At 22.7% G+C, this 23,528-nt stretch overlaps 5 protein-coding genes and 1 long non-coding RNA gene across 16 annotated transcripts; 4 read left to right on the plus strand and 2 right to left on the minus strand.

Annotated features, from left to right (window-relative positions):
* Positions 1 to 3: 3 nt before the first annotated feature.
* Positions 4 to 2,169, minus strand: LOC100868832 (uncharacterized). The gene is made up of 4 exons (XR_015292683.1): positions 1,103 to 2,169; positions 652 to 923; positions 418 to 560; positions 4 to 252 (listed from the first exon to the last, which is right to left on the minus strand). It is a non-coding gene; the product is annotated as an uncharacterized LOC100868832 (long non-coding RNA).
* A 30-nt stretch (positions 2,170 to 2,199) lies between these two features.
* Strump (WASH complex subunit strump) lies at positions 2,200 to 8,178 on the plus strand. Of its 6 annotated transcripts, none has more exons than XM_086910524.1 (18): positions 2,200 to 2,333; positions 2,533 to 2,635; positions 2,846 to 3,037; positions 3,514 to 3,728; positions 3,791 to 4,157; positions 4,252 to 4,527; positions 4,595 to 4,679; positions 4,737 to 4,820; positions 4,930 to 5,165; positions 5,301 to 5,552; positions 5,671 to 5,853; positions 5,923 to 6,048; positions 6,132 to 6,304; positions 6,492 to 6,754; positions 6,863 to 7,043; positions 7,119 to 7,339; positions 7,430 to 7,583; positions 7,658 to 8,178. In XM_086910524.1, exons 1-18 carry the CDS (start codon positions 2,212 to 2,214, stop codon positions 7,809 to 7,811), a joined length of 3,387 nt encoding a protein of 1,128 aa, XP_086766650.1. In that variant the 5' UTR covers positions 2,200 to 2,211; the 3' UTR covers positions 7,812 to 8,178. The 6 variants fall into 6 exon arrangements, 4 of the variants coding, with proteins under 4 accessions (XP_086766650.1, XP_086766648.1, XP_086766649.1 ...); XM_086910526.1 differs by having other exon boundaries at positions 2,275 to 2,359; XM_086910522.1 differs by having other exon boundaries at positions 4,595 to 4,820.
* A 925-nt stretch (positions 8,179 to 9,103) lies between these two features.
* On the plus strand, positions 9,104 to 10,789 carry LOC105734831 (allatotropin). Of its 2 annotated transcripts, none has more exons than XM_012483567.3 (3): positions 9,104 to 9,450; positions 10,180 to 10,426; positions 10,564 to 10,789. In XM_012483567.3, the coding sequence occupies exons 2-3, from the start codon at positions 10,185 to 10,187 to the stop codon at positions 10,706 to 10,708; spliced, it is 387 nt and encodes a 128-aa protein (XP_012339021.2). In that variant the 5' UTR covers positions 9,104 to 9,450; positions 10,180 to 10,184; the 3' UTR covers positions 10,709 to 10,789. The 2 variants fall into 2 exon arrangements, with proteins under 2 accessions (XP_012339021.2, XP_086766656.1); XM_086910530.1 differs by lacking the exon at positions 9,104 to 9,450 and adding an exon at positions 9,467 to 9,596.
* Positions 10,790 to 11,152: 363 nt separating this feature from the next.
* Positions 11,153 to 20,667, plus strand: LOC100868523 (uncharacterized). 4 transcript variants are annotated; one of them, XM_086910532.1, is made up of 8 exons: positions 11,153 to 11,542; positions 12,850 to 13,131; positions 13,299 to 14,317; positions 14,403 to 14,896; positions 15,418 to 15,677; positions 15,850 to 16,248; positions 16,400 to 16,780; positions 16,911 to 20,667. In XM_086910532.1, the coding sequence occupies exons 3-8, from the start codon at positions 13,315 to 13,317 to the stop codon at positions 17,320 to 17,322; spliced, it is 2,949 nt and encodes a 982-aa protein (XP_086766658.1). In that variant the 5' UTR covers positions 11,153 to 11,542; positions 12,850 to 13,131; positions 13,299 to 13,314; the 3' UTR covers positions 17,323 to 20,667. The 4 variants fall into 4 exon arrangements, with proteins under 4 accessions (XP_086766658.1, XP_086766659.1, XP_086766657.1 ...); XM_086910531.1 differs by having other exon boundaries at positions 11,274 to 11,542; positions 12,828 to 13,131; XM_086910533.1 differs by lacking the exon at positions 12,850 to 13,131 and having other exon boundaries at positions 11,273 to 11,542.
* Fitm (acyl-coenzyme A diphosphatase Fitm) lies at positions 18,333 to 20,038 on the minus strand. The gene has a single exon (XM_003691557.4). The coding sequence runs from the start codon at positions 20,036 to 20,038 to the stop codon at positions 18,860 to 18,862; it is 1,179 nt and encodes a 392-aa protein (XP_003691605.1). The 3' UTR covers positions 18,333 to 18,859.
* Dhrs4 (Dehydrogenase/reductase 4) lies at positions 20,553 to 23,467 on the plus strand. Of its 2 annotated transcripts, XM_003691631.4 has the most exons (5): positions 21,345 to 22,145; positions 22,263 to 22,440; positions 22,527 to 22,751; positions 22,884 to 23,018; positions 23,091 to 23,467. In XM_003691631.4, the coding sequence occupies exons 1-5, from the start codon at positions 22,033 to 22,035 to the stop codon at positions 23,253 to 23,255; spliced, it is 816 nt and encodes a 271-aa protein (XP_003691679.1). In that variant the 5' UTR covers positions 21,345 to 22,032; the 3' UTR covers positions 23,256 to 23,467. The 2 variants fall into 2 exon arrangements, with proteins under 2 accessions (XP_086766661.1, XP_003691679.1); XM_086910535.1 differs by lacking the exon at positions 22,884 to 23,018 and having other exon boundaries at positions 20,553 to 22,145.
* The last annotated feature ends 61 nt before the right edge of the window (positions 23,468 to 23,528 follow it).

Below are 23,528 nucleotides of genomic sequence, written 5' to 3' on the forward strand. Positions count from 1 at the left end.
TAATTATTATATATTCAATTCATTTATTTAATTCATATAATACATATTTAATTCATAATAATTTATTTATAACATATATACAATATATATAATACAATACTTCTACCAATCTTTTGCTTTTCCAACTGTGTAATCAAATAATTTTTCATTTAAAAACTTTCCTTTGCTATCAATAATATAATAAAACATTGTGCCTTGAATTTTCATAGGTAAATAACTTATCATTTCATCTCTTGCAAATTTAACTTTTATCTTGAAAATAAAAAAATATAATATAGAAACTGTATTTATTTAATGAAATATATATTGTATAAAAAAATAAAAAAATATAAAATATTTTGAGTTATAAAAATAATCTAAAATATAATAAAAATAATATTATTTTTATTAATAATAAATTTAAATAAAAATATATACCTTATTAATAGGAAGTGTCATAGTATAATTATTTTTTAATATATGATTAGTAATTATCGATACATTATTACCACCTTTATGTAAAATAATGTATTTTATAAATCTATGATTTAATATATAGATTAATATAGCAGCAAGAGGCCCTGATTATTAAAATAGACATATAAATAAATTTTTAATACATTACAATAAATTTTAAACATAAGAAATTTATGTGTTATAAATATTAATTACCAAAAATTATAGAATATGCAAAATATATAATATTTAGTCCATTTTTTTCAATATATTCAATCCAAGATATATTTTCAAATAATGTTGACATATATTTTGGGTTATAAGTATTTAATATCAATACTATATTACAAATACACCATCCATAAAAAATCATTTTTAATAAAATAAAATCTTTCTTGGAATTATTCTTATACAATATTACATTATTTTGTATATTTGTATTTATATTTGATATATTTATATTTTTTTGTTTTTCGTTTTGTCTATATCTAAAACAAATATAATAATATTATTTTATATTTTATTATATATATAATATAAAAAAATATATTAAAAATTTAATATCATTATGTGTATATATATATATTGAAATAGTATTTAAACATTTTATAACAAAATAATTTGAAAACTAGTACTTTTTATATAAATATTTAATATAAAGTTATACCTTGTATTTTTTATTTGAAATAGATATTTGGTTGAAGAATGAAAAGATTTACAAAAAATAGGATTTTTATATTTAGAATTTTGTATCAATGATTGATAAACAAATTTTCGTAATTTACAAATAGAATTTGATACATTTCTATAAAACATATTTAAAAAATTATAATCATATAATTAAATATAGTTATCGAATCAAATTTTTTTAAACAATTTTAATATATTTTTTTTAATTATATTTTGCAATTTATATTTCTTTTATTTTGTTTGGATGTTTGAATTATATTTATTTCATGAAATAAAATTAATTTAATTTGTAAATAAATAGTACACTTATATATTGTTTATATTTTAGGTTATATTATTATTGATCCTTATATCATAAACTAAGTATTCTATTTATATGGTAACATAATTTATAATTACAAAAATATTTATTCTTTATATAATAATATGTTTTGAAATACATAATATTATATCATTTTAATAATAAATTAGAATATATATTGAATTAAAAAATTAATATATTTTAAATATATATAATAAATAAAATGTAAAAGTTTTGCTATAATGATATAGAAAATAGAATACAACAATATAAAGTACTTTTCATCATAAAAAATATAACATAAAATAATTATAAAAGTTTAAATAAAATTATAAAAGTTAATAGAATTAAAAAAAAAAGTATATTTTACATTTTAAAAATATAATATTTTTATATTGATAAAACTAATAATCCTTTAGTATAATAGTATAATATTAAACATAAAACACTTATTTATTTATTTAATAAATGATATTTAATATTTAATAAAATATTTTTTATTTTTATGCATTTTAAACTGTTTTTTTACGTTATGTTATCGATGTTAGATATTTTTTGAATTCATGAAATATATATTATCAATAGAGTTTTTTAAAAATATTTCAATGAAATTATTTTTTTATTAATAATTTATAATTTAATTAATTTGCATTAAATTTAAATATATTTTATATCAATTTATTGATAGTTTTTCTTAATCCTTTCATAACGAGATTGTTGACATTTACTGCTAGAACGATGTCTATGAATTATCAATTGCTTTTATTAAAATAAATAAATGCAAAATGAGTGATTTTTTGACATCTAATAATATTTGTGCGCAAAATTTATTACGATTGGTATCTCGTGGAAATGCTATTATAGCAGAATTAATGAGATTAAAGGACTATGTACCACCTGTATTTAGGTTATTTATACCCTATTTATACCTAAGTATAAAATATATTTTATTGATAAAATAAATATTATTATTCATAGAAATGTTAATAATAATTATTTTAATAATTTTAAAATGATATAGTATTGCCTATATAGACATTATATAGGCATTGTATGTAATTATAAATATATTATACAAGTATTTTACGTTTTTTTTTATTTTACAGTTTGGATTCAAAACCAATTGTACAAAAATATGGATCTATTATAATTGATTTTATATATTTTAAATCTGTTAGTACTTATGAACAAAAAATAGAAAATGATCCAGTAAGTACAAATTAAATCTTAAAAATATGATTGACTATAAATATGTAATTTAATATTTACTTTTATTTTTGAATGAAATTTAATTGAACATAAGTTTAATAATAATAATCTATTTTTTTATATATTTTATTTTTTTTATATAATTTATTTTTATTTCTATTATAAAGTTTTTTATTTGAAATTCTTTTAATTACAAAACATATTTTGTAGATACTTCAAGAAACAGATGAAGAATTACGAAACAATTTTTCTGATATAATTTCAAGATTTTATTTAGCTTTTGAAAGTGTGCACAAATATATAACAGATTTGAATCTTTATGTAGATGAATTAGGAGATGGAATGTATATTCACCAATCTATAGATACTATTATGCTTAATGAAGAAGGAAGACAATTAATGGTATTATTATATAGTTTAAGTATTTTTTATATTTTTTATATTTTTATATTTTTATTTTTTTAATTAGAAATGAATAGAATTTGTATTATACTACTTCTTATTATTTATTAATTAAATAATCTAAATTAAATAATAAATAATTGAAAATAGAATATATAATCTTTTTCAATATATTATAAATTTTATTTTTTATACTTTTATATTTTTTTATTATATTTTTTTTATTAATCTTATATTAAGTATTAAATCTTTTTATTTAATAGTTTGATAATAGTAGTTTGTTTTATTTAAAACAATTAATAAAAAAATATTAATAAAAATTATAAATAATTAATATTATAAAATATTACAAATTTAATAATAATCATATTGTAATTATTATATATTATTTATATCAAAATTTTTGAAATATTTATTAGTTTATTAAAATAATTATGTTTAAATTTAAAAAATAAAAGCTATTGTTATGTTAATAGTGTGAAGCAGTATATTTATATGGAGTTATGTTACTTTTGGTTGATTATCATTTCGAAGGATGTATAAGAGAGAGATTACTTGTATCCTATTATCGATACAATGCTCAACGTTCATCTTCTACAAGAGTAGATGATGTATGTATGTTATTGCGATCAACAGGATTTTCTAAAATTTCTAATAAACGACCTGTAAATTATCCTGAAGACTATTTCAAGTAAGTTTTTAAAATTTTTTCATTTCATAATGATATCAATATTACTTTAAAAAATTTTACAGAAGAGTATCATTAAATGATTCTTTAATTGAACATATTATTGGACGTTTACGTTCTGATGAAATATATAATCAAAGCCTTGCTTTTCCACATCCAGAACATCGTAGTACTGCTCTCTCTAATCAAGCATCAATGTTAGTTATAATTTTATCATTTAAACCAATTATATTACATACTCACACAGCTATAATGAGGGAAATAGTAGATAGATTTTTTCCTGATAACTGGGTAATCAGTATTTATATGGGAATTGTAATAAATTTATGTGATTGGTGGTTACCATATAAAGCAGCAAGAACAGCTCTCAATAATACTTTAGAATCATCAAATGTAAAAGTAATTGCACAAAACTATGGTCAAAAAATGAAGGTAATTAGATAGATTGTAAATAATAAATTAATAAATAAATAATTAAATAGATTTATATATATATATTAATAATTATATTAAAAATTTATTTTAGAAATTAATATCTGAAACAGAAGAAGTACAGTTAGCAGTGACATTAGATGAGAATGCAATAGGTTCTCTGGTAAAATTAGTAAGGGAATGCAATGTAACATTACATTGGATACTTTTACATACAACAATGTCAACTATATCATTAGAAGATTCAAAACGTTCACGTATGCTTAAACAATTGATAATAACTGAAAGCAAATATAATATATCCCATTGTCTTCAATTGTTATTAAGTACTGCTCAGATTGAACAAAGTGTTAAACATTTATATAAACAAGTATGATTAATAGTTTTTGCATTGTATTATATGGAAAAGTTTTATTAAATTTGTTTTTAATTTCTAGTTATTATTTGGTAAAGAAACTAAGTGGCTCAGAGATAAAGAAACATGTGTTGAACGTATAACAGATCTTGCACAAATATTTGGAGGTAATAAATCACTTGATGGTATTGAAAGAAATCAAAATCTGCATGCTTGGTTTTTAGAGATAAGTAAACATATTGATTCATTACAACAAGAAGATGCAAGAAAAATAGTGCAGTTGGTGCAAGCATTAGAAGAAGTACAAGGTAAATATTGTAAATTGATTTAATTTTTTATTTTGAATTAAATTTTAATTTATAATAACATATTATAATATGTTGACATTATATTGAATTTTAAATATAATGATTCCAGAATTTCATCAATTAGAAAATAATTTACATATATCGCAATATTTAGCTGATACACGGGAAATATTGCATAATATGTTACGCACAGGAAACATAACAGAAGATACTATGATAAGTTTGAATATAGTGACAGATTGTTGTTATGCATGGAATATAATGGAATCATTTATTGATACTATGCAAGCTAGCATAAAAGAAAATCCTCCTACTGTGATAAAATTAAAAGCACTTTTTTTAAAAGTAAATTTTAACTTCAGTTTTTAATTAAATTTTATTTATTTATATTTTTTTAATTAATTTTATTTATATATTAGTATATTTTTTTTTATCTTTTTTTTGTTGTAAATTCAAATATTTATGCTTAATTTATTTCAGATGGCTTCAGCTTTAGAAACTCCTTTGTTAAGAGTAAATCAAGCACGGAGTGCAGATTTATCATCAGTATCGCAATATTATAGCAGAGAATTAGAAAAATATGCGAGACGCGTTCTTCAAATAATACCCGAAACTGTATTCGGTTTACTTGCTGAAATAGTGTATCTTGAGACTAATGCTTTTAAAGAAATTCCTACTAAACTGCCAAAAGATAAATTAAAAGATTATGCACAATTAGATGATAGATTAAAAGTATATATATATATATTTTTTAATTTTCTTTTTCCTAAAAATATAAATTAAATGAAATTCAAAATGAATTTAAATTTGTTATTATATTTTCATATATAATAATAAAGAATTATTTTAGATGGCTAAATTAACATATGCTGTATCAGTATTTACAAAGGGAGTATTGTCTTTAAGAAGTGTTCCATTAGGTGTGTTAAGAGTTGATTCTCATCGTCTTTTGGAAGATGGAATACGACAAGAACTTGTGAAAAAAGTAACATTGGCTTTAGATAATGGTCTTATTTTTGAACCAAAATCAAAAGTAAATTTTAATTTAAATCTGATTATTATTAAAATATTTTACTAATATGTATGATTAATTAAGAATAAGTCATTCCAGATATCATTGTTACAAAAACTTCATAATTTAGCAGCAATAATAGATGGTTATCGCAAATCGTTTCAGTATATTCAAGATTATATAAACATTAATAGTTTAAAAATATGGCATGAAGAAGTATGTAAATTTTTAAAAATTTAATACATTTATGCTATTATAAATTCATGTATAATATACGATTTATTCTTTTGTATTTCTAGATAACATATATTATAAATAATGCAGTGGAAGAGGAATGTATTGGTTCTTCCTGGATTTCAGAAAAATCATGGAGATATTTCCAAGAAGAAAAACATATTTCTATTTCAGACAATAATATTACTACTTTTATCGGTAGACTTGCTCGTGAATTACTTCGAATTACAGATCCTAGGTATATTTTTTTTTAAAGATATTTAAATTGTAATCTTTTCTCAATATCAATATCATTCAATATCATTATTTTCATTTATCTTTTAATATAAATTATTTGTTTTTTTAAATATATAAATTTATAATTTAGCTATAATCCGAAAAAATTATTAAATAATATTATAATCATATATAATCATTATTTTTAGAACAACTATCTATATTGAACATTCTCTTGCCTGGTATGATCTTAAAACGCAAACAGAAGTATTAAATTATAAAATTTTTTCAAAAACATTGGAAGCAATTGGTACACCCGGTTTAACAGGTCTTGACAAACTTATTTCATTTTATATTATAACTGAACTAAACAGTATGATACATTATATAGAAAAAAATATTCGTAATAAAACGTGGTCATCTACAATTGATTATTTTGATACAATATTGAATTCTGTGGATGGTCCTAAAGGTACTGTTATTTTATAATATATATTATTTACATTACTTATAAATAATAATAATAATAATAATAATAAACATTTAATAATAATAACATTTATTAAATATTTGTATTTAGGTAATATATCAAAATTTCATAGTTCTATTACTCAAACAAGTAAATTTTGTCCTCAATTACTTGAATGGATATTAAAAATTGGGCATTATCAACTTCTTAAGAAAAAAATAGCATATGAATTAAACACTGCTTGTAAATTTGAAGCAAAGCATATGGAAGCAGCACTACAAACATTAAACATGTATGCGTAAATACTTAAAAAAGTACTTTTTTCTTATATTAATCTTCTTATTCTTCATATTTTTATAATTTATAGAGCTATATTATTTGAAATTAATAAACAAAATAATAATGAACACAGTGAAATTGAAAAAAAAGAATTACTACGCGAACTTAATATCAGATTAGATTGGGCTGGTATAAGTAATCCCCATAATAATATTTATATTAAATCGCCAAATATAAATAATATTGCTCTCATTATGTTTTTACTTACTATATTACAATTACCTAAACTTTACTATTGTAAAAACACAGGTAAAAAATTTAAATATTCATAAAATTTTAATTTATATAAATATATAAAGAACATAAATTAATTATATGCTAATTATAAAATGATCACAGGAAGTCTTTTGAGTAAAAAATCTCAAGATCCTCTTGATGCTGTAATTTTCGTTATTGGAATATTAACTGTTTTACGTCAATGTACTTTTTCTGCAATGACGCGTTATGTTAAATATCTTTGTATATACGTTCTTTCGTGTGTTACTTCAGATAGGTATATAAATTTCATATAATATAAAATATAAAAAATATTCATTATCATTATATTAATATTATTGCATATTACAGTGTAAAAGCAGGAAGTGATGGAGAATCAGAGGTATCTAATACTTTACATATTTTAGAATTGTTTACAAAATATTCTGGTATATCACGATCACTTATTCTTAAAGAAATTCCTATTATTATCATGGATCATTTCCAAGCGAAAACATCTAAATAAAATATAAAAATTAAATATAATATAATTTTTTAATTAAAACGTAATTACATTACGTTAGAATAAAAAAATAAATATCATTTAATTTGTACATATATTCACATGTGGATCTATATTTTGTACATACATGTACAATTACATGTACATGTATTTACATTTTATATATATATTTTACAAAGTGTAATATAATTTTTTAACTAAAAATAATTTACATTACATTAGAATAAAAAAATAAATGTCATTTATTTTCTATATATATTTTCTATACACATGTGGATTCATATTTTGTACGTAAATGTATTTTACATATAGATAATTGTACTAGTTTTTGTTAAAAATGGAAAATAAAATTTTACTATTATTATAAAAATCTATAATTATTTTTTAATTTATTTGAATATATTATTTATATAAATTAATTATTAAATATTATTATTTTTCCAATAATCCTTTTATAATTGGCAACATTAAGGTACAAAAATAAGAAATTCTTTAAGTTTTTTTATTTTTTTTTAATTTTCATTTTAATTTTTAAAATAAAATTATATGTTATTTTCAATTAAAATATTTACGATTATTTTATATATTATATTCTAAATAGATTATAATAATTAACAAATTATTTATATTTTATCATATATTTTATTAAAAATAAAATGAAGATAAAAAATTATTAATGATATTAATTAAATGAAAAATTATGAAAAATTCTTATCATAGAAATATTATTTATCATATATTATTAATATTAATATAATCTTATAATATAAATTTCATCAAAATTCAAATAAATGCAAATATGAAATTGTATAGATGCTCATATCTGCAATAAGAATTTATATACGCATTGGCGGCTGAACATGCTACAAGCGGCGGCGTTACGGCGCTTATTAAATGATTTTTACTTTATTTTTATTTTAAAATATTATAAAATATTTGTTTTTAAATTCAAACTAAACTTATGATTATCTTATAATATATTCTATGTTATATTATATTTCTTATTTATAAAATAAATAATATAAACGGTTATAATCTGAATGATTTTTGCCGGCTAAAACGGCCGTTACTACAAATAGAAACGTTGACGGCCGCTTTTCTTCTTTGTAAATTAAAAGAAAACAAAATTTTAAATATTTAATAAAATATTTATGTAATTATTAGAAAGTTTATAAAATTAAAATATTTTTCTTCTAATATATTATAAATTATTTTAAATTTTATTAAATTCTTTAACGAAAAAATTATATAATATGTTTAATAGTTACATGGGCGGCTTGAACGCTGTTGACGCCGTCAGCGGCGGCTGTAACGGCGATGCTGGTGATTCGCTACAAAAGAGACTGCGATAAATTTCGAGCTCAGTCTTTCTTGCTCATACGTGCAGTTACATATTATTATTTATAATAAAAAAATTAAAATTTTATTTTTTAAATTTTAAATAAATGTTGTGATATAAAAATACATACATACTTTATTATATCTTTAATAATATTGAGAATAATAATGTATTTTCATATTATACTTTTAGTAATTATTTTGCATAATATATTATTTCTATTTTAATATGTGTATATATTATATATATTATTTTGCATAATATATTATTTCTATTTTAATATGTGTATATATATATTTCAATGTAAGTATAATAATAAAAAAAATCTTATTAAAAGATATAAATATATATTTGAAATAATATTATGTACTCGATGTAAGTAATTAGAAAATATAAATGCATATAAGTATAATTTATATTATAATTTTTATGTTTCATCTATAATCGTGGTATGTATAAATTTGAATTTTAATTCAGTTTTGCAATTTAATATATTTCATAAGAAGTTCATCGTATCTATAATGATATAATTTATGCTTTAAATATTACAAAATAGGAATGAAATTATATTAATATTAAATTTGTACTCTTCTTTGATATTATTATAATCTTATAATCATTTTATAATCTTAAATTTAAAATTATTGACTTATATAATTTATATAATTTAATATTTCGTTCCTATAATTTAATAATAAAAAAAAAAGAAAAAGAAACATATGGATAATATTATAATTATATTATATTATAATTATATTATAATTATTCAATTCAATTAATAAAATCATATTTGTATAACCATTATTTATATTTTCATATTAATTATTTTATATTAATTATGTTTTTATTAAATCCATTTGTTTCTTTTATAAAAAAATTTTGTATATAATTTTAAATTTTATATATAAATAAAAATATATAAATTATATATTTAAGAAATAAAAAATAAATAAGAATTATTATATAATTTTTACAAATATAAATAATATAAAATATATATATAAATATAAATATAAATTTTTTTTAATACAGGAAATATGCGAACGAGCATCATCATTGTTTTGGCTTTTGCTATTGGGACTGTTATAGCTACATCAAGAAATCATAATTATTCTCATTTCATAAAGCATCATGCAGGACCACGAGTAATTCGAGGTTTTAAACCTGAATATATATCTACAGCATATGGTTTTGGAAAAAGACAAAATATTATTGATGTCCCAAAAATTAATAAAAATGAGCGAATTTTATCCATACTTCTACGTTATTTTCCACAGGGGTACATATTTAATTATTTTATTAATTTAACTATATCAAATTATCTTCGTATATCAATGAAAAAATATGAATATAATTAAAAATAATAAATTGTACCGAATTGTTTAATATAATTATTATAAAATGATTTAATTTCAGAATTCCTATAGAATGGTTACTTCAACAAATAAAAACAAATCCAACCTTTGCTGCAAAATTAACACAAGTATTAATGAATGAACGTACTGATTTTATGTCAATGATGGATCGCTCTAATTCAGAAAGAATAACTTGGTTATATTAAATCTTTTATTATATGATCAAATTATGTACAATTTCTAGCTATATCTTCTAGTTTAATAAATATGCGATATTCAAAAGTCTATTTTAATCTCGTTAATATTATTTTTTAAAAATTTATATAATTTAATTTACACAATAAAAGAAATATTAATTAAATAATGATCCTTTCATATATTGTATTATTTATAAATATTAATAATTTATAAATATTTTTCTTTTTTTTAATTAATTTAAAAAATTCAATTTAAAAATTAGAATGTAATTGGTTAAGTTTTGACAACCAATGATTGTGTTAATAAATAACTAATTCGTGATTTAAAATTAACTAAAGATTTTATATAAGTTATGAAATATGAAATATGAATAATGAAAATAGTAAATATTTATTATATTGTTAAATTTTTTATATAAATAAAATTCTATTCAACACATTTCAATAATTTTTAATCATAAATTTTATGTAAACTTATATTGTTAAATCATTGTTGCCAACTAATAAAATCTCAAAAATAAGCAGAAGAACAAAAAATATATTTCAGGGTGTGACTACTATCTATCTTAAGAATAATCAATGGTTTACAATCCAGAAGGTCTTTCGGTTTTTGCGCTTTATGAGATTTTTCGTTTGTGCATTGTCCTGTTTAAAAGCCTACGATAAATAATTGATTCGAGACGTAAAAACATTTAATTTTGGAATAAAATTAATAATAAATCAGAAAAAGAATAAAAGAATAATAAAAACGAAAACTTTATTTCGTAATACTTGAGTGACGCCGGCCACCTTAAGCCTCGGAGTCTTAAAGTCTCGAAAGGCCCACAGACATACGTGCAAAAGGTAAGAATTCCACGAGATATTTTCAACAATATATTTTTTATAATTTATATATGAAATTTTATGACATTCCTCGTTTAAAATTCTACAGATTGGTTTGCAATAATATTTAATAATATTACATTGTTAACCTCAAAAATATTTACAATATTTAAAGGAACTTGGAATTTTAATAGTTTAATAACTAATGCGTATTATAGGATTATAACCGCTTTTTAAAATAATTAAAAATTTTTATTTTAATATATATTAATTTTAATTTTCTTCATTACTTTTGTATTTGATAATGTTCAAAATTATATTTGTGCATAGTATACATATAGTCCTATGTGAATGTGTTGATTTGAAATTTTATTACGGATCATAAGCAATTGCTTGTATATTCTATAAAATAAAAAATATAATTCATGAATGTTATGTGAAAACTATTTATAGTATAAAATTACCACCACCATTATTATTGCTACTATTATTATTATTACTATTACTATTACTATTCCCTCCTTTCCTTCCTCCCTCCCTCCCTCTCTCTCTCTCTCTCTCTCTTGCTCACTCACTCACTCGCTTACTCACATACATACACGGATGCTCGCGCTATATGCGTATACATTCACTCATTTACGTGGGACTATATTCCAATTCTTTTTTTAACATTTTCAATATATCATATTATTCATAATTAATAGGTATTAAATTTAATGTTAAAATCTTTAAAAAATTCTTTTAAATATGATTTTAAAATTTTATTATTAGAAACTATTAAGTTTAGAAATGAATATTATATATAAATTTATTAACACTAAATGAGATTAATTTGATTATAATTTATAAAATATTGATAAAACATTGATAATTCTCATGAAATAAACTTTAATTTAGTTTTTAAATATTATTACTGCAATCTGTATTGTATTGATAGTAATTTATATATGCTATTGGATTAGTATATTTATAGATATTAAATATTTTTATTTTATATTACCAGAGAACTATTTCCTAGTTAAGAAACTTATATAAATATTTAATTTATAATCAATGTTTTGTTTTACATTATTTTATATATATTTATTAATATCAAATTATGTTAATTTTCTTATTACTGACTACTGCTATTTGGTTTATTATTATTTTTTATATAATTTGTTTATAATATTAAGTTAAATGATTTTTGTTTTATATGGTTTCATTTATATATGATGATAAGTACAATGCTTTAGTTTTTCTTTTCCTAAATTTTTCCTTTTCCTTTTGTTCTTTCTTTTTCCATGCCCAAAAGACATTCTTACAGGTTGAAAGTCCGTTCGTTATAGTTTCTAGTGCAGTACATAACAGTTTGCGGTTTACCGGTATTTCTTAGTTTGTGTTGTGTTCGAGTTGAAAGTTTAAAACGTAAAACAAAAAGTTCGGGGCAAGAAATCTTGAAAATTAACAGTATGTCTTGTAAATGTGAAAAAAGTTCAGTTTAAGTATAAAGTAAAAAAGTTATTAGTAAAAAAGTTATCAACGTGATATAAAAAGTATGTTCGACACGGTATGGATTGCTCGCGTTGTGCCTTCAAGAGCAAGTACTGCACAGGCTCTTATTGATACAGGTAAGCCCTGCGATGCTACAGATGCAGATTTTTCAGTGCTACATTTGGTCGGTTCGGCTAAAAAATTCACTTCTCAAGTAAGGGAAATTAATAATTTGTTTAAGCAGTGGTCCCATTTTTTGTCAAATCATTATTGTACATATTGTAAAAAAATAACTTATTTACAGGTTAGAATAATTCATCATGTCAGACTCTGGTTCAGAAAGTTCCTCTTCGGAGGGTTATGATGGAAGGAGAGATCGTGTTACATCTGCTGACAATGTGGCATCACCAAACTTTTCACATCATTCATCTGTATCTGGACATAAATCTAGAGCAAGTTCCATTTCTTCAAGAGAAAAGTCACCTGAATCTGTTTTATCAGAAAGAGATTCAAAATCTCCAAGATATACGCCAATATCTCCAAAATCTCAAAGATCTGGATTAGTATCTCCTAGTGAAGTGGGTTCTCCAAGATCGACTCGTAGTTTATCAAAATCACCACCTACTTCACCAAAATCATATCATTCAGGAAATAATTCTTTGGATTCACCAAGAAGTGATCAGAGTTTATCTCATTCTCCTATACAAGATGAAAGATCATGCCCATCTACTCCTCATGATTCTAAATCTCTACATCTTGATGATACAGAACCTAAACAATTTGAACTGGAAGTAGATGCACAGAGATCTGGAGATAATTCTCTTAAATCCTATTCTTATAAAAATAGTGAATCAAGACAAAGTTCACCAAAATCTCCGAGATCCGGACGTAGTTCAGCAAAATCATTAATGTCTGGAAGAAGTTCTCCAAAATCAGGTCCAGCATCTCCTATGGATGATCAAGAATCAGAAAAACATTCACCACCTCATTCCCCACCAACAAAAACTTCATTTAATGAATTGGATGGAGAACAAATTTCTGATGGAGATATTGAAGATGAACCTGAATCAATAACTAAATCAAAACCAACGCCAATTACACATGGTGAAGATTTATCCGATGTTTCTGATTTAGAAAGTATAGATGGAGTCGATGGTACTGAACATGAATCAATACTCAAGGAAAATCAACAAAATGAAGAAAAACACTTAATTACTGAGAAAATAGAAAAAGAAGATAAACATGCACCTGTTGGATTAACAGAAGAAAGTGAACAGTTAGATTTTGAAGCTGATGGCCAATGGAAAGATGAACGAGATGAAGGTAAATAATTTATAAATCACTTGAATTCAAATAAAATATAATTAAAAAATTATAATTAAATTTATAATTAAAAAATTGTGTTTAGGTGAAGCAGAAGGATCTATTATTAAAGAAAATAAAGACAAAGATGAAAAAGATGGAAAAGATAAAGATAAGGATAAAATGAAATTAAAAGATAGTGATGTAAATGATAAAGAAGAAGGAGAAGAAGATGGGGAAAAAGTAGAATCTGAATTAGAAGAAGGAGAACTTAGCGATGGCGATGATGCTCGACCAGAAGAAACAGAACCAAGACCTGTTTGCCGTTTTTATAATCGAGGTCAATGTACATGGGGAGTTAGTTGTAGATTTTTACATCCAGGCGTAACTGATAAGGGTAATTATACCATGTTTGATATGGTAAGGCCAATGGCATACCCACCACATACAGTGGCTGCTCCACATGAATTTAGACCACATATTGATAGACCAAATATAGTAAGACCATTACCTGGATATGGAGCACCACCACATACACCAAAAATAGAAGATCTTCCTACAGAATCTGCATGGGAACGTGGATTACGACATGCTAAAGAAGTAAGTTTATATTTTATTTATCTTTGATTTGCTCTATTTTTAAAGAAATCATTTATTGTTTTTTCAATATTTATTATATATAGTTGTATAAAAAACATTTTATATATAAGCAATTTTAAAAAATGAATATGTTATAATATATATTATAATAAAAATTATTTGTGCAAAATATTTTTTCTTTTCTTTTTAAGTTTTTAGTTATCAAATATATTTCTTATATAATTTATTTTATTTAATTATAATTTTTTTATAATAATTTAATAATTAATTTTTATAATAATTTAATAATTAATTTAATTTTGAAATGATTTTGGAGTTTTAAAAAAAATAGTAAAAGCTCAAAAGAAAATGATATTAGAAAAATTATTTTTTTCACAGTGCATATATTCTTTAAAGCTTAATATGTTTTTCATATTGTCACAATTAATAAAAATATTTTTATTATTAAAAAATAAAACACTATTTAAAGTAATTATAACATAATATATAAAAATATTTTTTATTTATCTATTTTCATATAGATGATGCGTAAAGCAAATAAGCGTAAAGAATCAGATATGGACTTTGAGGAAAAGAAAATGAATTTAAGCTTAGGACAAGATGAATTAGATAGAGAAGCAGGATATTATGTAAGAGCAGCTAGTCCAGAACCACCTGTTGAAAGATGGCCACCCAGAGAGGCACCTAGAAGAATACCACCACCAAGACTTACACCAGAAAGATATATCGACGACCCTGATCCTTATTATGCACCACCTGCAGCTCCTCCAGAATATTATAGGTAATAATTACAATATTTATTATTCATCAAATTCATAAAATAATTTGAAAGTATTTATTTGAAATAAGGTATTTAGGACAAATAGGAATCTATTTGCTGTTTTCATTTAAATATTTATCATATATTTCACAATATCCTAAAACAAATATTTAAATATTTTTTTTTTTTTAAGGAGAGTACATTATAAAACAGATTCTCGAGTTACTACTGAATATAGAGAACGTATAGATTATCATGCAATACCTCGTGGAACACCTCACTCTGTTTCTCCACCACCACATACCAGAGAAAGAGAAAGAGAAAGAGAGCGCGAACGTGATAGAGAACGAGAATATTATGAAAAATATGAGAAGAAACATAAACGTCCATCAAGAGAAGTTATTGTAGAACGTATTCCGCCAACAAAACCTTGGCGGGAAGAAGAACCACCACCAGAGGAAAGGAGTAGAGGAGATGAATGGGCAGATCCCTGGATGCGCCGGAAGTCTCCAAGTACAGTACGTCGAAATACATCATCTCGACGATCTCGAAGACAGTCATACTCTTCAGGCTCCTCATATTCGTCAACAAGGTAATTTTTATTTTTAATTTTAATTAATAATATTAATAAATATTTTATACCGTTAATTGAAAGATTATTTAAATTGTAATCGAATTTTTTAATTTTTTTTTTTTTTTAATATTTATATGTGAAAAACAAGTGTACTGTATGCTGTTTTTAGTTCTAGCCGTAGCTCGAGCCGCTCTAGCTACAGTTCTTACGACTCCCTATCCAGGTCCCGTTCACCATCCCCTCCCTCTAGAACCCGTGGTGCTGGCAAAGGGAAAGCAGTGGTGACGTCGCCACCTTCTAATCCTCCAACGGTCGCAGCTACTGCACCTCAGCGAGGTGCCATGTTAATGAATCCACCTGCTCCTTCTCCTCGTCCACCTAAGGGTTCCATTTCTCCTACAACTGGTACACTTCATCGACGTGCTGGTCTTAATCCACCTGCACCGAGTCCACTTTCTTCTCATCAACGTCATCACGAAAAAGCAAGAGACAAAGCAGCGATAGCAGCAGCTGCAGTAGCAAAAGTTATTAAAAGTCGATCAAGATCGAGGTAATATATAAAAATCATTCATCAATTGAATAAAATATACAGATATTTGTTTTAAAATATTGAAGTACATAAAACTGACAAAAACATAATATACATATTTAATATATATGTAAAAAAAATGTGTTTTTAGGTCATCGCATAGTAGTTCAGGTTCAGAAAGCAGTGGTAGCAGTAGTGACTCTAGTGAGTCGAGTTATTCCTCTTCTTCCAGTGAAACACGTCGTAGAAAAGGTTCCACTCCACCGGTAACACGAAAAGATTCCAAGGGTATTGATGCTTTGAAACTTAGTGGTACTAAACAACAAATCAAGCTTACATTAAAGCCAACAAGCAATACTACAGCTGTGAAAAAAGTTGATCGATCTGCTTTAATGGCTGGAAAAAAAAGAGGCTTAGAATCACCACCATTAATTGACAGTAAAGCGAGCGTTGCTGCAGCTGCAGCCAAAGCTGCAAAAAAAGCAAGTTCACGACGAGAAGAATTGTTAAAACAACTTAAAGCAGTAGAAGATGCAATTGCGCGTAAGCGATCAAAAGTTTAATAATACAACATATATTAATTATTTTAGAAATATGTATGTATACACAAACGCAAACACAAATATTTCCTACATATAATTAGCTGCTATATAGTAGCATGAGATAAAAAAAAGATATTTCATATCAGGATAAAAATTTCTAATTTCACAAATTTTTCTAATCACAATATTAATATTTAACTTTTGAATTTTTTTTCGCTAACATGTAAACACAAATCGAACAAATATATTATATTACTATAATTTCTTCGTTATTGAAGATTAAAAACTATTCGTGTTTCGTTACGCATGTACACATACATGTATGTGAATGTAAAAACTTCGAGTTTCTTTAAAAGTTAAATGGTCATAGTAATTTGTAGAAATAAGATAAAAATAAACTACAAAACGACGTCTTAAAACTGCCAAATACACGTAAATAAAACGTGTAATTTATTTATATATGAAAAAAAATTCTGTTGAAATATACAATATGTCTACAATCATAATAAACTTAACATTTTTAAATAGATACAAACAAGTTTGATGATAATCAACGACAATAAAATGTCGCACTAGTATAAATATTTTACAATATCTTTTTTTTTATCTTGGACAATTTATCTTGAACAAATTAAATTTATTATTATAACATTAGCATCATTAGTTTATTCAGACTGTTAAGAGAAATAATTCATTAATTTTAATATTTTTATCTAAGGAAAAAAAAATATTAAAGAGTGTGTATATTTTATATAACTATTTTTATGTTACATATGTAATTATAAAAATCACAAAAATTTTTCATTATAAAAGATGGAATATATAATGGTTAAATAATTTTACCATAAATAAATTTAGTGAACAAATTTAGAGACGTTTGTTAAAAAAATATTTTATTTCATATAAGTTCTAATAGAATAAAACTTTCTGCAAAATAATATATAATACATATAACAATAATAAAATAAAATTTGGGAAAAATAAAGAAAAAATTTTTATTACAAATATTTTATCGACTAATGAAACAAACATTTTGTTAAATAACATTTTGTTAAATAATTTATTAAGTTATAAATTACAAAACAAGATTACAAAATGTGCATAATAGTAATTATATACACATACATACTAATTAATTGAACAGTCCATAAAAAGATAGAACAATTATTTTGTTTGATATTTTATATATAAATTAACAATAAATTACACAATGAATAATATATACTTATTTAGATTTTGATTAAGAGAAAAAAAATATAATTTTCATTCAAAAAAATTATTTAATAATAAATACAATTTATCTAAAGTTCAAAATATTTATATTAAAATGTTGCATATATGATATTTAAAATATTATTTTATTAGCACTGCATTTCATTTTTATTGATTTTTAAACTGTTGCATGAATTAAAAGAATAATTATAGAATTATTTTAAATAAATATAATCATCTCAGGATATTACATTTTTATATTTAATATATATACATGTAAAAAAATTACGTAAGTATTAGAATTATTGATCAATTCTATTATTAAATATGAAAACTAGAATTTTTGTTATGTTCTCAGAACAGTTATTTCGGAATCTGATTGCCTATTAATACCGCTATCGATATTTTCTTGACTCGTACGAATAGGAAGTCCCATAAATCTATTAGTACCATTTAATGTACTACGTCTCGATCGTATTAAACTATTGTCGTGGGTTTTTACCTCATTATATTTAAATAAACCATCGCCAGGTGCAGGCAATGTGCTTTTTGAAGATTTATACCACCATTGATACGTAATGTACCATGTTAAAACGGCGGCTACACCTCCAAGAAATTTTTCTATCATAATATGATAATAGAGCATTGTAGATATTAACATGGTATCCCAAAGTAATTGTTGTAACGTCATTGCAACAAAAAGACCTCTTAAATAGGGCGTAAGTGCTTTATGTGCTTTTTTTAAAAATTCTAAATCAGAATTCGAAAGATTTCGAAGCGGTCCAGTATTAGGTTCATTCGGGGTAATTCGCGAATGTTCTTCGCGCATAATTAAATCCTTTATACCCTCCCATCCAACTAATGAAGAACCTTCTTCTGCTAGAATTAAGCTTGAGTACATAAGAATAAATGTATGACCAGATATATCAAAACCACTCCAAAATTTACCAGATTGAAGACATTTTGCTTTTGTCTGTAATTGTATATCTTTTGTACTAAGACATCGACCATAATTAGTTTCAATATAATTAAATAATTTTATCCATAATATCCACGCAATCGTAGCTAATCCCAATCTAGCAAGATGTTTTAATAAAATTGATCTACGACCACAGCCAATTGTATGTGCAGTTAATGCAACCCATGGAACAGTTACGCTCAGCAACCATCCCCATCCCCACTTCACAAAATATTGATTAAGAGCATTATCTGAACGCGAAAAATAAGTTCTTGGCATAGCAATAAAATCTGCTATTAGTGATACTACAAATATCGCACCACAATATATAGTAACTTTGAGCCTTGTATCGAAGAGTAGAGATTTTTTACAAACATGTAAAAACATCGTTACAAGTATGAGACCTATGGAGCTTGGAGCAGCTGTTGGTCGAGTTCCGCCTCTGTCTTCTTGGCTTGAATTTGGACGAAAATTTAGACGACTCGACCTTAAATTATTAGTTGATGATCCGAACATCGCGGAGTTACCGGATGATGAATGCATGCCTCTTCGTTTTCCTGTAGCCATCGTATTATCAATTTGGGAGTTATCATACGTACGTTATTAATATTTAAAAGTTACGTTATATTGCTGCATGGTAAATTAATTCCTTTTACACAGTCAAGGTTAGCTTTTAGCTGTTTGTATCCGTTTCTTTTACATGCAGCTGAAACTCTTGTGTGTTAAATAAATTAACTAATTTAGGTATTATCAATAGATATAAGATACCCGTTATTGAAAATAGTATTACATTGTATTTTATTACACTGTATGCTTTGATTACATCGATTTGCTCTGTCATCCAATAGCCTTTCTCTCACACTATTATAAAAAACTACATATTCCTCCATTAAGTCTACAATTAGACCTCTTTCACATGACAATATAAATATTATCATATTGCTTTATGAATATTGATAATATGTATTTAATTATAAATTCAATAAAACTGTTTAGTTAGCGATCGTCTCATATACGATCAGTATTCATATCATATTGTATTATCATATAATATTGATATTTTCATTGCCATGTGAAAGAAGCTTAAGATTTAAAATTCTAAGTGGTGGGAGAAAAATGAAAATAGATCGTATAATTTTAATAGATTTTAATAAATTTAACTAAATATTATTAAAATAAACTTTATTTAAACAATACTACTAATATACAATGCATTTTTTTTGTTTCTCAAAAATAACCTCGAAAACAGGAGATCTAAGATTAAGATTTTTTTATTACTTTAGTATTATTTTCAATAATAATATTGATTTGGCTCAGAATAAGATTGTAATATTAGAAAATAATGCAAATTTTTTTAATTCTTATTCTTGTATTATTAAAATAATACAAACTTTAATTATTTTACTATTATTTTAAACATTTTATTATATAAAATATTTTTAAAAATCAAAAATTTCCATCAATTATCGATGTGATATTATTTCATAAATTAGTTCCGTGATAAAAATTAAGATATTGAAGATTATATTTTCAAAAATAAAATCATATTTTTTTTTTAATCTAAAATCAAAATATTTGAATCAAAATATCTGAATTCAATGTTTTTTAAAATAATATTTATAACATAAATTTTTTTCAAATATTTATAAAAAATTTATATATGAAATAACAAAATAAATTACAAAATAAAATGTATGTTTTGTATTGTACATTTTAAATCATAAATTATAAAATAATCTGTAAATTAATATTTTGTTTATAATTTTTTATTAAAATTATATTCATATTTGATAACAGTTTTTATATTTGTATTTATAATGGTTAACTATTTTGAAGATTACAAATAGCAAAAAATAGATTCAATAAATATAGTGATAGTGTCATTTTCTAATAGAATATTTCAAAATTCATTCCTATCTTTTTGTTTATTTGTTTAAATTCTATCGCTTTTCGAATGATATTTTGCATTAAATCATTTGTGTCATATATCAGTATATTATATCTTACGAAATAATTTTCTTAAAGATACACTATAAAACCAATGATATAATATTTACATGTTACATTAAAGATTAAAAGATATCATTATAATTTTGAAAAACAACATTTGTTATGTTGATTACGCGCCAAAAATAAATATAGATAAAAAAAATAATTAAAGTAGAATAGAAATAAAATAAAAATTGAAGAATCATCATTAAAATACCACAAATGAAACTGATATAAGTAAAGAAAGCAAATAAAAAAAAAAAAAAGATAAAAATAGATGATTCAACATTATCTCTTGGATACAAAGAATATCTCTCCAAAAGTAAAATAAATCAGAATAAAAATTAAAGATTTACGCCATCTCTTGAGTGCTTTTAGAAACATAATTCTTTAAAGAAAATTATCTCTTTTTATTTGTTGTTTTTATATTTCCATAAAGCATGAAAATGATAATGATATATGAATATATGTATTAATATATATCAATATATATCATCAAATAAAGTAGACGCAGTAAATCGAAATAGGTTTTATATAAAATTATATTTATACTTTTAAAATAATTTATTATAATGTTACGCTCTTCAATAAATCGATCTATGCAACAAATTAATCGCAATTTATCAGAAATAAAATGTAAACGGCTAGAAGGAAAAGTAGCAATTGTTACAGCATCAACACAAGGGTAATTCTTTTATAGAAATTATACATTCAATTTTTTTCGTTAAATAAATATAGAATAAAATTTATTCCATAGTTATATTAATAATTATATTATTTAATAAAATGTAATTTATTATAGCATTGGTTTTGCAATAGCAAAACGTTTAGCTGAAGAAGGTGCTAAAGTAATGATTAGTAGCCGTAAGGAATCAAATGTACAAAATGCTTTAAAGGAACTTAAGTCTAAAAATTTAAATGTCTGTGGTATGACATGTCATGTTGGCAAAAATGAAGATAGAAAATCTCTTCTTGAAAAAGTAAATTTTTTATTTATTTTATTTTATAAATAATATGAATTTATAATATATTTTTTTATAAAAACATAATTTAATAATGTAAATAGACCATACAAGAATATCATGGCTTGGATATTCTAGTACTGAATGCAGGTATAAATCCAAGTTTTTCTACTTTTTTTGAAACTTCAGAATCAGCATGGGATAAAATTTTTGATGTCAATGTTAAAAGTACATTTCTTTTATTAAGAGATTCCTTATCATTTTTGAGAAAGAGCAAATCAGCATCAGTAATACTTATGTCCTCAATAGTAGGATATTTACCACTTGGTGTAAGTAATTATATTTAAAAAAATGTCTCTTATTTTGTATAATGTAAAATAATTTCTATATATAATTTCATAAATTATTTATTTATTTATTTATTAATTTTTTTTTTTTACATATGAAAATTTATATTAAAGATGTTAGGTGTATATTCTATTAGCAAAACTGCAATATTAGGAATGAATCATGTAGCTGCTAATATTCTTGCACCTGAAGGAATTCGTGTTAATTGTATAGCACCTGGTATCATAAAGACTAAATTTTCACAAACAGTGTGTATATTTGTAATTTTTTATAAGTAGTCTATTATTTAATAATATTAATATAATATATGTATTTCATAGCTTTATGAAAATGAAACAGAGGAAATGATATCAAAAATACCAATGAATAAATTTGGAATATCAGATAATATAGCAAGTGTTGCTGCATTTTTAGCAAGTGATGATGCTTCATATATTACTGGTGAAACTATTGTTGCTGCTGGTGGAATGCAAAGTAGACTTTAAATATATTTTATATGAAACTTTTACACACTATTAAAATTATATTATTTTTTAATAAATAGATGTTAAATATTTTCAAAAATTTTACAATTGAAACATGTTATTTCTTAAAATGTTTATATATATTTTAAAATTTAATATTTTAATTAAATATATATATTTAAAATTTGTAATAATAAAGAACGATTAATAAAAAAAACAATTTTAAATTACAATTTATTTAAATTTGAATATAATTAAAAAATATACTTTATTTAAAAGTTATATGTAATATAT

This window comes from Apis florea, unplaced genomic scaffold (genome assembly GCF_048593485.1).
Source record: "Apis florea isolate Af1SG1 unplaced genomic scaffold, ASM4859348v1 contig_3193_pilon, whole genome shotgun sequence".
NCBI lineage: Eukaryota > Metazoa > Arthropoda > Insecta > Hymenoptera > Apidae > Apis > Apis florea.

Coding starts and splice junctions, on each gene's coding strand:
- Strump (XM_086910522.1), top strand. CDS start 2,212: ATGAGTGATTTTTTGACATCTAATAATATTTGTGCGCAAAATTTATTA. Junction 3,038..3,513: donor AAGAAGGAAGACAATTAATG/GTATTATTATAT, acceptor TTATGTTAATAG/TGTGAAGCAGTATATTTATA. Junction 5,854..5,922: donor TTTTTGAACCAAAATCAAAA/GTAAATTTTAAT, acceptor ATTAAGAATAAG/TCATTCCAGATATCATTGTT.
- LOC105734831 (XM_012483567.3), top strand. CDS start 10,185: ATGCGAACGAGCATCATCATTGTTTTGGCTTTTGCTATTGGGACTGTT. Junction 10,427..10,563: donor CTACGTTATTTTCCACAGGG/GTACATATTTAA, acceptor ATTTAATTTCAG/AATTCCTATAGAATGGTTAC.
- LOC100868523 (XM_086910532.1), top strand. CDS start 13,315: ATGTCAGACTCTGGTTCAGAAAGTTCCTCTTCGGAGGGTTATGATGGA. Junction 14,318..14,402: donor GAAAGATGAACGAGATGAAG/GTAAATAATTTA, acceptor AATTGTGTTTAG/GTGAAGCAGAAGGATCTATT. Junction 14,897..15,417: donor GATTACGACATGCTAAAGAA/GTAAGTTTATAT, acceptor ATTTTCATATAG/ATGATGCGTAAAGCAAATAA.
- Fitm (XM_003691557.4), bottom strand. CDS start 20,038: ATGGCTACAGGAAAACGAAGAGGCATGCATTCATCATCCGGTAACTCC.
- Dhrs4 (XM_003691631.4), top strand. CDS start 22,033: ATGTTACGCTCTTCAATAAATCGATCTATGCAACAAATTAATCGCAAT. Junction 22,441..22,526: donor GAAAATCTCTTCTTGAAAAA/GTAAATTTTTTA, acceptor TAATGTAAATAG/ACCATACAAGAATATCATGG. Junction 23,019..23,090: donor AGACTAAATTTTCACAAACA/GTGTGTATATTT, acceptor TGTATTTCATAG/CTTTATGAAAATGAAACAGA.